Source organism: Xyrauchen texanus, chromosome 25 (genome assembly GCF_025860055.1).
Source record: "Xyrauchen texanus isolate HMW12.3.18 chromosome 25, RBS_HiC_50CHRs, whole genome shotgun sequence".
Classification (NCBI taxonomy): Eukaryota; Metazoa; Chordata; class Actinopteri; order Cypriniformes; family Catostomidae; genus Xyrauchen; species Xyrauchen texanus.
This window is the reverse complement of record NC_068300.1, coordinates 40585719-40600810: the sequence shown is the minus strand read 5'-3', so window position 1 is coordinate 40600810 and position 15092 is coordinate 40585719. Positions and strand designations below refer to the sequence as shown.

Below are 15092 nucleotides of genomic sequence, written 5' to 3'. Positions count from 1 at the left end.
GCACTCTTCGCTTTCAAATTACATACATAACTTAAAGTGTGATTGCGTCACTCAACGGCAACTAGAAGGCCTGGACTGGGACATATCCTAAAGACCACACCCACAAGAACAAATAAATCAATCTGATTGGCTGATGAATCTGAATTTAGATGCCAATTAATTTGCACTGTTGAGGGATTCTGAAGAAATTCTGAATCCTGACACGGTCGAGCTCAGACTCACGTGCTGCTTCGGAGGAGCATGGCTTTGGGAATAAATTCTGATTGGATAAACTTTTAGTTTTTGGCTATTCGTTTGTAGATTAATTATGAGTGTAAAGCGATTGAAAATACATAGGCAAAAAGATAAATGAGAATGACAAAATATTTATTAGGCATGTTACGCCAGCAGAGGAGTTGCTGGTCCTGAGAAATCGGCACTGCTCCAGAGTACCATTCGACTAACGGTTTCACTGTACCTTGTTGGTGGAATGACCTTCACAACTCGATCCGTGAAGCAGACTCACTCAGTCTTTAAAAAACAGCTAAAGACATGTCTTTTTAGTGAGCAGGAAATAATTCTTGTTGCACATTAATCTGTTTTGGATAGTACTTTTCTGATGCAACTGAAACATCTCCTTAGGATGAATCGCTTATGTTGTATCCTTCCTCATTTTGTAATTCGCTTTGGATAAAAGCGTCTGCTAAATGAATAAATGTAAAGGAATACAGTGCTTGGTAGATTACTTCTGAATTGTAATCTGGTAAAATTAGTCAGTAACAATTTCTTGGATTACATTTGTAATCTAATATGATTGCTTTTGGAGTTCTTCTAATTAAACTTAACTCTTTTTATTTGTTTCGGAGTAAAATAAAGGAACTTAAAATGTTTTTACTCCAGCAATTTGGGAATTTCAAATGCCATCAATGTGTGGTAACAGATCAGACCAGTTACATACGTGAATCAATGTAACAAAAGTTGTCGCAAAAGCGCATTGTGAATGTGTTTCTAAAATAATTGAATACTGCATTTGTAATTAGACATAATGGGAAAATCTCACCTGTAGTCTGTCAGTCTATGTATGCACTGGGAACCTAGGACAAACTTTGAAATGTGAAAATAACATTAGTAGAATTGGTTTTTGGAATTTTCTTTTCTGAAGGGAATCCATTTGTACAATTGCCCATGCTGGCTAAACCTCTTCTGTAGAAAACCAGTGATGCACTGGCAGCCTACTACAAAAATGAAGTCAATTGAATGAACTTTCCGATACCACCAACATTTTGGGGCAGCGGGTATAATTTTCAAATGGTCCTTTACGCAATGTATGCGAATATCAATTGAATATGGAGTATGTGAACGTCCCCTGCATATTCTGCACCCATATTTGTAACAGGAAATGGAAGACTTCTTTGTAGAATTGTCTAAACAGATCAACTGTTTCTATTTCGATAGTTTAATGTTATCACTAAAAATATAATTAAATTATATGTTTATTTTTTCAGTTCTAGATAAGTCTGCACTTTCAACATGCACATAATTCTGCATCTAGCACATGGTCTTCATAGATGAAAAATAACCATTTAGACTTTTCTACACCAGGACCATTTATTTAGTGTGAAAATAGACATGGTCAGAACGTAACACCAGTAGATCAATGAGCAAATTTTAATAAAAAAGAAAAGACTGTTTGCAATGACTTAAAAAAATTGTTACAGGAAAAGGAACATTTATAATAAGGTCATGGTTTTACATGGTGTAATAGTTAGCATTTCATATTATATATTTTATTAGCCGAAAGATGCTGTAGACAGTAATTTCATAACCAAGAGGCTTTTTTTCGGCATCAATGGGAACAGAGGATCATAGTTTATAAAAACAAGGACATGCAGCACACTAAATGATCACTTAAACAAATTAAACCTGATGTAATGCTAAGGACCTTGCGTCTAGTCGAACTTGATGCTAGTCTTGGGAAGCAGATCTGGAACGGGAGCGGGATTTAGAATGCGAGCCTGACTTAGAGTGAGAATGTGAACGCTGGTCTGGTGACTTGGAATAGCTTTTATCTGCTTTAGGAGTAGGAGAGCGAGACACAGACTTGGCACGTTCCCTGTCACCATTCTCCATTGGTGAAGCAGACCTACTCCTGGATTTCTTACTGACCGACTTCTCAGAGCGCCCATGATCAGACTTCACTTTAGAACTGCTCTTAGATCGGGACTTGCGGTCATCCGATTGAGAGCGAGACTTGTGGCTAGCCGATCGGCTGCGAGATTTGTGGGTGCGAGAACGCGAGTGGGATTTACGATTGCGTGAGCGAGACTTGCTTGGAGACTTGGAGTGAGACTTGTGGCCCGATCTGGAATGGGAGCGGTGAGAACGAGACCTACAAGAGAGAATGAGAAACTGATAAGGGTCCAGATAATGCAATTCAGATTGAATACATATTGGGTATGCCTTGTACCTTGAACGGGATCTCGAGTTGCTCCTGGAACGGCTGCTACGACGGCTTCTGCTACGAGAGTTACGTCGGCTACGAGACCTGAATAAACAAAAATTGTAGCAAAACTTTAAATAGTTACCATCTACAAAAACACGTGGAAATATAGCTGAAAGAAGCGATGACGGGCCCAAGCACAATGCATATTGTAAAGTTAACCAAGGTTCCCACCCTTTTTTACCAATGCATTTCCACGACTTTTAGATTACTGTATAAGGATTTATAAAAATTTGCTAAAGAATTTAGACCATTTTGTAAACCAGTTTGACCAATTCACTGAAGAGAGTTGACTCAAAATTACTTTAGATCAAATCGCAATCAACTTTCTCTACACAGGAGCAATAGCTAGCATAGCAAATTAAACATTTTAGAGCAGAACGAACAACATACATGTGTCAACTACACATTTCCATTCTTTTTCTCTTTCTGACTTTCAGTTTTTCCAATTTCCATGATTCTTTCAGGCGTGGAAAACACAGTTAAAAAAAATGCCCTGATATTTTCAGGTTTTACACGACCTTTGGAAAACCCCAAAACACACAGTTAATGTTACTTTCTAGTGAGCTTTGCATGAGAAGCCTTTGAAGAGTTTTTTTTTTATTCACTTACGAGGTTCCATTTCAGTTAAGCCAAGCACACACACTACGCAACTTGCAATAGCCGTCCTGCAACAGACAGTCTTTTGTTTTCAGACGTGTTGGTTTGCACACTAAACAAGTGATTGCAGACTCGATGCATCAAATACAAGACCATTCAACCCTGACTGAAACTATAAACCTGGAACACACACACACACACACACACACACACACACACACACACACACAGTTATTGTTGATAACCAGGTCAACTGATAGTGGATTTGACCAAAATGAACTGGGGACTTTTATTTTTAAATGTCTGTTCTTCCAGCTCACACAAAAACACAAGGGAAACAAAACATTCACTCTGTCAATCATCTATAATGTATTACAATACAAATCACAATAACGTAAACATGGGCAAATAGGCTAATATACTGATTAGCCACATCATTATAACCACTGTAACAAGCTAATTAATGATATTCACTTCACCTGTTAATGGCAACTGTGAAGGGGTGGGACATATTAGGCAGCAAGTGAAAGGTCAGTTTTTTTATTTCATGCGTTGGGAGTAGGAAAAATGGGCAAGCGTAAGGATCTGAGCGACTCTGACAAGGGCCAAATTGTGATTGATAGACGACCAGGTGAGGGCATCTCCAAAACGACGTGGGGAGCGAAGGTGGTCCCATGTGGTCCGAACCCACAGAAGAGCTAATGTATGCTGGCCATGATATAAAGGTGTCGGAACACAGTGCATCTCAGCTTTCTGCGTATGGGGCTACATAGACGCTGACCCCCGTCCACCGCCAAAAGCGCCTACAATGGGCACGCGAGCATCAGAACTGGACCATGGAAGAAGGTGACCTGGTCTGATGAATCACATTTTCTTTTAGATTCAGTGGACGGCCAGGTACATGCGTGTAATTTACCTGGGGAAGAGATTGCAGCACAATGCACTATGACAGTAATTCCCAAACTTTTTTCTGCCACGGCACCTTTTACGACTAAAATTCTACAGCACACCACTAAGTCGCATAGGTATGCTAGGTGTCAAGAGTGCTTAATGGGTAATTAAAAACAAATTTGCTTTTCTAATATGTAGATTTCTTCTTGCAATGCCACAACAAATCACAAGGATGCAAACTTATGAGGGGTGAAAAAGGCAAGACAATCACTGGTCCACAGAAATTTTTTCTGGGGATAATTTTATTAAAGGATAAGTTAAATGTACTAATTCCAGATATTTTAGTGATTCAAGTCTACAATTGTGCAGAATTAGCTTTATTTTTATAATTAGAGTATTTTGGTGAGGCTTGCTTACGTTTCACAAATTTGTTCAATTTTATTAACTGATTAGTTCAGTGACCCCTTCTGGAAATGTCACTAGGTGGTGATAAAATGAGCGTCTTCTGTGCTATGAGTGAGTCAGTGAATCATTTTGAGTCTTCATGACCGAAATAAACCAAGAGACTTATATAGCACATTTTAAAAAACAACAAGGTTACCAAAGTGCTGAACAAAGAATGAATAGAAAATATATTAAAACACAAAACACATAAAATATGGGGGCCATTTTAATGTGGTGGCAAGTCATTCCACAAAAACGCAGCGTAAGAGGGGGTCTGTTTTTATTTTTCGCCTGAACCAGACTCTCAAGGGCCCATTTTCTCTCTTTAGCAGCAGGTCTCAGCTTTGCCCGCTTCTCCTCTTCAGCGGCCTCTTTGAGATTCTTAGCACTACTGGATCCTTTGCAGCCACAATTGAGTTCTTTTCAAGCAGACTCTGCTGCTGCTTGTTAGTGGTTCCTGCTGAACGGATGTTCTTGTAGAGTATGCGACCCACCTGCTCATATTTGTCATCATCTCGTCTGAAGAACTTGACTGCCATCTACTCCCTGGATTGGAGGGTGTACTTTGTCTGAATAGCTATTGAATGTTACAAATTATGGGTAAATATACATTCTTATAGCGTTTGCCTAGTACCATAATAGTGCACATAAAACAAATCAGGCGCGTGTACGTAATACGAGCGCACAGAACCGTATCCGTGGGTGTTTAACAGTCCTCGCGAGGGAGCATTTCTGCTCCGGATGCATGCGGCTGTGACGAGTGCTTTTTCAGACATATTATGTGGGTTAAAAAAAGCATTGTCTTATATTCGGACCAATACAATTAAAATCAGTATCTTTCTGGCCATGATCGTTTAAAAAGTATAGAGTGCATTATTAATTTATCAGCATCGTATTCAACATGTGAAAAAAAAAAAAAAAAAGAGGTCAAGCTCATTTCTGTAAAAGCCATCAGATAGGAGCTTGCTCCTGCTTGCATTATCTTACATGTCGTATAGATAACGTGCAACAAGAAAGATACAAACACATTCTATCCTGTTGTTGTTAACCTACATTACATCCAGGTTGCTGCCACTCGTCTCCATAAATGAATAATTAGCTTAGCTAAAATTATTGGTTAATAACAATGGGTTAAATAATTAAATTCATCATCACTGTATCTGACAGGACAGTTAACACTGTAAGCTAACTTGCTTACCTCAGGCTTACTTTCCGACATGCAGTTCATTTGGCAGTGTGTCCAGTTGTCAGACTCATGGTGTAGCAGACTTTGAAAAAAAAACCCAGAAAGGTGTGGGGTTTTCATGCCTGAGATCTATAGTCTTCCTTCAGTCTGAGCATTATTTGTTATCCAAAAAGACAATAATAATAGTGAGTTTTAATAACATCAACGCTCCATTCAATGCCAGCGCCAAGCGCCGCATCGCCCTCCACATGACGAGTTGCAGAATTCATCACAGAGGGGCGATTTTACGAGTTTGCCACGTAAAAAAGCGGGAGGTGTGCACAATAAACATTGAAAACATGGAAGAGAAAAAAAGCTTGCAGTTGCTTTGATAGCAGAAAGTAATAAAAGGACTTTGTTTAGTTCTAAGCATTTTCTTGGTGAATTTTAATGAGTTGATATTCATAAACGATATTATTTAATTAAAAAGAAATTGAGATATTCAATGTCTCCTTCACGATATATATATCCAATTACATCAGAAATTGATTTTGCATTGAAAATTTAATTTTCAATGCGAAATCAAACACTTTTCTAAATTCAAATTGCTTGCCAAATGAAAAAGCAAATAAATAAAGTGACAAAATAATATATGTATATATACACGTAACCACCTTTCCAAGAATCCGGCAAGAATCCTTCTAAACATGCAGGCGGAAAATTACTTGTATAATAGTTTTTATTGCTTCATTTGTATATGTAAAAAAAATATTATTATAATGACAATAACTGAAATATAAATCATGGTTCGAGGTACAAAAAACACGTGTTTTTGTATTATTTTACAGGCTGCAGAGTTGTGGTCACAATAAACTGCTCCATGGAAATAAAGTGAACTGAATTCAAAGCATCTCCTGAGCAGAGATATCAGAGGTCATTGGAAGCACTCACAAAAAAATAATAATAATATTGGAAAGCAGAAACAAAGTGTGAGATCTTTAGATGAGTGTTCCACGAGACTGCGTGCCTCTGTATCAGCGTGTCATATATGCCCATATACGGCCTTTCTGTCATCTGTACTTAATACTATAATAAAGAGTTTCTTCAAATGTGTGTTTGGTGTCTACAGGCAAATTATTTGTTATATTAATTTGATCATTTAATAGATTAATGGGAAAACGAGCCAAATATCATCATTACATGGTCAAAAGGTATCAGCTATTGGCAATCACTCTTACCATCATTGATCCAGAGATCATTGTCTGTTTGCTACCAAAATGTGCATTTCTCTCTATAAATTAATAAAACGTTCAGACAGTCTCTTGCTGGTTTTTCCAAAACATTCAGAATCAATTTTTCCGGTGTCGCTGTGGCTCACTTGTAAAAATTATATTTTAAAGGCTCATTATTATGGTTTAGTATTTCTCTGTAATGTAGAACAGAGTTCGCAATGTTATTGATACCATTCTATGACTGTTGCAGACCACGTACACCCCTTCATGGCAAAAGGTATTCCCAGATGGCAGTGGCCTCTTTCAGCAGGATAATGCACCCTGCCACACTGCAAAAATTGTTCAGGAATGGTTTGAGGAACATGACAGATTTCAAAATGTTGACTTGGCTTCCAAATTCCCCAGATCTCAATCCGATTAAGCATTTATGGGATGTGCTGGACCAACATGTCCGATCCATGGAGGCCCCCACCTCTCAACTTACAGGACTTGAAGGATCTGCTGAAACATCTTTGTGCCAGATACGACAGGACACCTTCAGAGGTCTTGTGGAGTCCATGCTTCGATGGGTCAGAGCAGTTTTGGCAGCAAAAGGGGGACCTACACAGTATTAGGCAGGTAGTTTTAATGTTGTGGCTGATCGGTATTAAATATTGTACGAGCAGCATTTATATTGGTCGACCTTAGGGCTGGGCGATAAAACGATATATCGCGATAAAAGAAAATCCACGTTAAGCTTTGAGGAATTTTCGATATTTACTGCGTGTTGCTAAAACACAAGCAGTTCGGCTTTCTCAGGCTGCGTTTCCACTGGGGCGGACGAAATCCAAAATGAATTAAACGCTCTCAGCTTCGCTCACAACGCGCCAGTTGTAACATAGGGGCAGACTGGATGAACTTGCTAATGCTAGCTGCCTTGCTAACAATTAGGTTACGTCGGACACTGGATTGATTCCATCCGCACCGCAAACTTCATGACTTCCCTCTCATAGTCTCTAGTAAAGAGCGTGACAGAACAACAGTGATGTGGACAACAGCTCTGATCTTTCTGCGCTGTAATCTTGAATATTGTTCTGTAACAAACATGCATCATTTATGTCCTGTCCCGCTCTGCACGCGTTTCCTCTTTTCCCTGCATGTGTGTAGACAAGCGCCGCATGAGTTAACGTGGTTTCAAAGCACCTTTTAGACCATAACGTTTTCCCCTTCTAAATGTATCTTTATTAATCAGCATGTTACGAGCCTTTAATAATAAACAAATCTATTTCTGTTCTAATTGTGTGAAAATTAATTAGATGTCTGGAATGGATAAGGAAAGACTAAAATTACTAGTTGGTAGACTAGTCTCATTCAGCATCATTCCAGTCACAAGGGCTTAAATGCCCCATACTTGGGTATCTGAATCTAAAGAAATATAAAAAAATATTTCAATGTAAAAATATTCCAACAAATACTGGACTGCTGTCACTATGCTTCAGAACAAACAGATGATCCTTTAACATTCATTTTCAATTAATAACTACACAATATTTTTATATTTTGGTAAAAGATCCTGCAGACTCCACTGCTTTTGCCGTCTCTGGACACCCTGTGCAGTTTTGTAGAGACTATTTTGACTTTAGAATTAATATTTTACTTTTCTTCCATCAACTTTGAAAAAAAGAAAAAAAGAAAGTGCAATGTGTAAATGTTTATCATGATAAATATCGATCAATATGAAAAAGATTATCGTGATAACAATTTTGGCCATATTGCCCAGCCCTAGTCGACCTCTATTGAGATGTCAACAAACATGAAAGACTGGCTCAAGCCCATTATTGCACAGAATGTGAAAGTAATGAGTTTCCACAGTTTGGGATAAAACATTTTTTTGAGAGTTTATTTTTTGTCTCCTGATTTCCAATGCCTTGCTCTCCTCTTGTACTCTCTCTGTATTTCATTGGCTGTTGCTTATAACCGGTCTCTCAACCTGATGACTCAAGCAGTTTTGAAATCCGTCGTAGCATCTGCGACTTGTGAGTCGCAGGAGTGCGCACACTACATAACCAGGTTTTCGGATGCTGCCTTAAGGCTGGTTACATTTACCTTTGGAATTTCACAGCTCAACCCGCAGTAGGCTGATGTTAAGCATGTGTGAAACCCTCAAAAATGACTTGCCGAGGAGCTTCTTTTTCTGTGTTGCACTTTAAACTCTGGGAAAGCGAATTTATAAAGAAACACACTGCTAAAATTATTTCTTCGTCCACTGTGAATATTCAGGGTAATTATGTACAAAGCACTGCCCAAACCAAGCGGTTTCGTTTTGGTCAATGTCACAAATTCATGTGCTAAAGCTCACAAAACTTGAACCCCCATGTGAAATTTGCATAGGGAAATTTGATAAGCAAGAGCTTACCGAGATCGGCTCCCAGAGGAGGAGCGTCTACGCCGTGGCTTGTCTTCAACTAGACGAATCTTCCTGCCATTGATATCCGTTCCATCCAGTTTTTCCAGAGCTCTCCGCATATCAGAATACGAGCGGAACTCAATGACCCCCTCGTTGGCACGCTCCTTATGGGCATCTGCATAGGTTACCTCACCTGTCTGTCTCATGAAATCCTGCAAACAGAACCAGTTTGATTGTGAACCCTTTGTCATAACAGGTAGATCGCATTTAAAAATTCTAAAAAGATTAAAAATACTGAATAGGTGTCAGAACGACATCCGTGATATTATTTCTGGAGTTTTTCCAGACGTGTGTATTTTAAAACTTTTAACTATTTTTAATGACAATGGAACTGACCCTACTATGTAAGGTGGAAAGTGTGCAAACTGGGATTCAATGTTAATGTGTATTCTACCATGTTTACCTTGAGGTCCTGCCAGCTGCAGCGGCTAGACAGATTCTCCACAATAAGCCGGAACTCCGTGCGAACAGGAGGGCCGTACTTGTCCCTACCAGTGCGACTTCTGCTGCTGTAACCACCTTCAGAAGAGAGGGGATGGAGTATAGAAAGATCTTTTTAGGACACTGAGAAACAGAGGACAGATGGACGCCACTGACATTAACTTTAGAACCTAAGACATATTTGCCCTCCGTTGCTTATTGCCAACCTGTTCAGTCTCAAGAGTCGTTTGCTGCCACCCAGAAAAGACAATACTATTTGGATAAGAGACAGTAACTGTTAAGGCACTCGTAAAGCTTAAGACACTCATTCTCGGTTCATTCAGGGCAAAAATAATTTTTTGATTACATTTAAATCTTTAATGTTTAGGTTCACACACCCTTGAATGGACATCTCTGACTTGCCCTTCAAGAAATGCTAGTGTAACCCAATGTCTCCATTTCAGTTTTATATTACATCTTGGCAAGAGGCTTTCCATATGGACAACATAGCAATAACTAGTGGCATCCTCACCATCACCCCTGGTCTATTGGCAAAAGGCTGAGGTCATCTTGGCTTCCGGTTAGGTCAGCCAAAGCATCAAGGGGCAAAGGTCACACACACATTGTAAGGTGAAGAGGCCAAGGCCAAACCCGTCAGGTAGTCATCTGAACCACAGCCTCAGCCCTCACTGGACTCTTTCAAATTGAAACATCAAGGACTTTGTTATTGTGAAAAAACAAATTAAACTTATACATGGACTTTGATGCTTTCCACCGGGCTATGATATCTAATAAAAGAGTAAAAAAACAAATGTGGGAAAAGGAGCACAATCATGCCAAATACCGCCAACACACAGAAAGAAAACACTCCAATAGATTAAAAGAAAGAACAAAGTCTAATTCCGTGACTTACAATCTACAATATGCAACATTAAAACGGTTGTATGTTAACTCAAATGGTGAAAAGTGAATATGAAATCCTAAAGGAGAATTGGCAACCCACTTGACAAGGCTAAAAGTTTCAAAGTAATTTTTTTTATAGAATGACTCAAACTATAATAAATTCAAAACAGTCTTAAAGGTGCAGTATGTAAGATTCAGAAACCTTTGTTATTAAATGACACCTGTGGCCATTAAGTGAACTGCAGCCAGCTACCCATTGCTCGTGCATGTGGCCAAAACAATGATGTAACATAGAGACAACATGATTCATATACGTGCTAACAGATGAGGTAGCATAATTAAAATTACAGTTATGATTGTTTTACTACAAACTTTGTGACTGTATAATATATTTCACTCTCCAGTGATGGAACAGGGCTAAAACAAATTAGGTCAGACTATGCAAGACTGTAGTTTGAAGTAATCACTTTTCTTTTTTTTATGACACATTAACTGAATTTATACCACAGCCTATGTCAGCATTAGCGAGCTAGCCAGCTTTATCAATTGCGGTTAGCTAAATTTGGTGGATGACAGTAGCCGTTTATAAAATAGACTGTACATTATAAATATGTTGACAATTCAGTATTGACTTGATTCCATTACAACTGCTATTGTTTTATAATAATATAATGTATATATTTCTGTATTGCCAAGTTACGTTATCTTGAACATTGTCTAGCATTCATTACACATGATATTGTTGTTTAGCTAAAATTACACAGATCAATCCTTATGGTACTATATTTCACATGCTTTGCAGTTATGCAAGCTTACCTGCCCAATAAGAATGTCAATTCGGGGTCAGTTTTGATATCCAAAACTAAACAAAATTCCCTCCAGGAATGAAATGCCCTGCCGATGTTCACTCAAGTTTTCACTCAACCACGATCATGTCCCCACTTAGCCAGATGGGATTCAGTAGATAAATGTTTTTTTTGTGTGAATACTCCAGAGTTTGTTGCGCAGGGAGCCAGATGTTTGCTGGATTCCATCTCTAGGCAGTCTGCAACACTAGTTAACTTTATCTTAGTGTCGCTGTTGAATAGCAGAAGAGAAGCTATTCGAAGGCAAGACCCTCGGGAGCACGCATAAATGTCACATCCTTTGAATTTTTCCGGCAAAACAGACCCACTCCCTTCGCATGAAAATCGGTCTACAAGCTTTAACAGGCAACCTAGGAAGGACTCATTTTTTAAGTTGCGTTACAACCATTCACACATTGGCAAAAAAAAGGGCAAATATTACATGAACATTGTTACATATTGCACCTTTAATTATAAATGTCACTTCAGATTAGGTTTCTTTACCAAAAAAATTAATACATTTTAGGAAAATGCTGTGTATTTTTATAACTTTTTCAGTTGCCCAAGTTGCAGCTCACCAGCAAGGTGTTTGACTTAAATGCAGATACAGGAAACTTTAATATGTAAAAAATCATTTGAAATCAAATATGTTTAAACTGATGAACTATTTAGAAAGAGAGAAAGTCTTGAATTTTGAAAGCAGTATTAGGCCTGGGGGAACTTGGACAATGAGCAGCAAGTTATTTTCAATTATATGATGATTTATGCTTGTAATTATCTGTAAGAAATCTAGGTGTACAAAAATAAAAACAATGGCAAAGAATTTCAATTAGTGTATTAAAGCCAATCACTTTCTTAATAATAATCAAAGGAATGATCAGCCATCATTAACATTAACTTTGTACAACTATGACAAAAAGTTGTGCCATTTCACACCTCATTACATAACTGAAATGACGGCACTTACTGCGGCCACCACTGCCACCTCCATAATAACCCCCTCGTTCATAGCTATCACGGTCTCGGCGAGGACCCCTGGCGTGCTCGACCATGACTCGCTCTCCACACAGCTCTTTTCCATTCAGTTCATAGACTGCATCATCTGCATCACGCGTGTCTTCAAACTCAACAAATCCATACCTACACAGAGAAGCAACATTGAACATGACCAGGTTAGAAAGCAATGTTTGATTTATTGCAAAGCCACTTAAACTCTTATGGGGGTAGTGTGGTGTAGTGGTTAAATATCTGATAATCGTAAAGTTGTAGGTTCAAGGCCCAACGTCAAAACTAATGACAAATCAGATTACTCCATAACCAAATAGACAGTCGGTAATTAGAATGATAAAATAGGTAGTATAAGCAGTAATACTAATGCATGGCTTAAATTCATTTAGTTCCCTTGGTGATTACAAAAACGTCATGCCTTCGCCAGGAAGTTAAAAAGAGAGAATGAAATATAAAATTGCAAAAGGGCTCCGTTCTTTCCCACTAAAATTACTTGAATTCACATTTTTTTTCGGCCGAACAGTGAAGCCATCTGACAAAATCAAGATAACTTCCGCCCCCACTAAGCACCGCCCAATTCAGGATCCTGGGCAAATGTAGATTTCAATTCTACCAATCCTGTTTCTTCTGTTGAGAAATGGAGGCGCTAGAAATTGCAAACGTGGCGTGTATCAGCAAAGTACTTGCTTATAAACAATTAACTGCTTAAAATGACTCCTTATGACAAAACTGTATTTACCTGCCGAATCTAGTTCAATATTACCGAAGACTGCAACACATGCACATCAGTTTTCCAAAGAGGCCCGTTAGTTTTGCTCGCATCACAAGATAACAAAGTAACGTTTAGATCTTGAATCTAACCTACAATTCAGTTTACGATAAAAGCAGACACCGCATTAAGCAGCGTGGATGAGTTACTGGAAATCAGTGATTATATAACACAAATGCACCACACACTTTCAAGCTCCGTTCATGATAATGGAAGCGTGCTCTAGATTTGCATGAACTCACCCATTTTTCAGATCCACCTCCAGCAGCTTCCCATAGCCGCTGAAAAACCTCTGGATGTCTTTCTCACGGACATGATAACTCAATCGTCCGATGTAAACTCGAGGCATGTTGATGTAGTCTTAAATCAGCAGCCGTAACGTCGATTACATTCAATACAGCACATGAAAACAGACACGATTGGCTTTTGTTCTCTTTTCAACCGGAAGCTCTTTACTTTCAAAATAAACGCCTACCTTGCTAAATAAAAGCCCCCACCCTTGAGGTAATCCTTCTCATGATCACGCAGCGTGTTTTCATGAGCTGAATGGGAAATTAAACAAAAAGTTAAAATGTGACGAGACTGCACCCAAACAGACTCCACTTTTAGTCCACACATGTAAATAATCTATCCATTTCTAAATTATCTAAGCAACCATGTGTAATAATGCAATTACCATGCAGGTAATTGCATTATTTGCTATTACCTGCAGAAATAATGTCAGCAAATAAAACAAGTGATCGAACTAGCAATCCTCAATTAGGTCATTTGAAGTCTTGTTTGAGATGGAAACTCTACTGAAAGCAGCTCTACTGAAAATACTAAACCAGTACACTTAAAATCAACGTAATACATTTATGTTTGAGATGAGAACATAATCATATTGTATTACATTCAAAGTAAAATTCAACTCAAAAAAGTGAAATGAATACATTGGTATGAAATTATTAAATGGATTCAGACTTCAAATGGATTGTGTCCACTCAACATAATTTTTACAGCTTGCTCAATTTACTTAATTACAATTAGTTAATCCAACACATTTCTTTAGCATTTGGTCTTAATTTAATTTTATTATGCACAATCCATCTGTTTACTTAATCCAGTTTTGTTGGAACAATGTGAATAATATTTGTTGCATCAAAGCATTGCTGAAGCCGGGCAGGGAACTTGCATTACCCAGCATGCTTTGCATGGGACAGGATTGGGAGAGTACATTTTTTAATTAAGTGTTATTTTAATGTATTTATACACAAAATTAAAGAAGTAGGAGACCGTTTAGAGAAGTTTCTGTATTGGTGGATTTTTTTGGAGGTTACCATTGTGGATAAGCATGGAGCTAATGGTTAGACTGAGGATATGGGTAGTTTCCCATGCTTTGGAAATAGGAAAGTAGAGGTATTGCTGTCTAGGTTAAGACTGGGACATACAGGGTTAAACTCAACACTGGCAATTATGGGGTTACATGAGAATGGATTATGTGATGTGTGTGGTGTATCTGAAAATGTATGTCATGTTTTATTTATTTGTAGTAAGTATAATATTTTTCGGGGTGTATTATTCAGTCATTTGGAAAATGGAGAGGATAGAATGAAGAATGAGGATATTCTAGGAAAAGGTTTATTGAACAGACAGATATATAGAGCACTAATTGCGTTTATATATGATTCAGGTTTGGGTTTTAGAATATAATATGTCTGTAAAGTTGAACCCGCCATGGGGGCTGAGTGTGGACGGAGGAGCTGAACACGCAGCGCCGGATGAAACTCAATGAAGCTTCTCTTGCAGGTACTATAAATACTGGTGATGTGTGTGGGATGATATAGATATTTAGTCAATGGTCCATTGGTAGGAAGGAAGAGGAAACAGTTTTAAACTTCAGACTTATCA

The 15092-nt window shown here is 38.3% G+C and overlaps 1 protein-coding gene across 1 annotated transcript; it reads right to left on the bottom strand.

Moving 5' to 3' along the window:
- Window positions 1–1624: 1624 nt before the first annotated feature.
- On the bottom strand, window positions 1625–13659 carry LOC127618998 (serine/arginine-rich splicing factor 6-like). Its single transcript, XM_052091715.1, has 6 exons — window positions 13445–13659; window positions 12393–12565; window positions 9661–9776; window positions 9207–9409; window positions 2447–2524; window positions 1625–2368 (listed from the first exon to the last, which is right to left on the bottom strand). The coding sequence occupies exons 1-6, from the start codon at window positions 13549–13551 to the stop codon at window positions 1945–1947; spliced, it is 1101 nt and encodes a 366-aa protein (XP_051947675.1). The 5' UTR covers window positions 13552–13659; the 3' UTR covers window positions 1625–1944.
- Between the last annotated feature and the right edge of the window lie 1433 nt (window positions 13660–15092).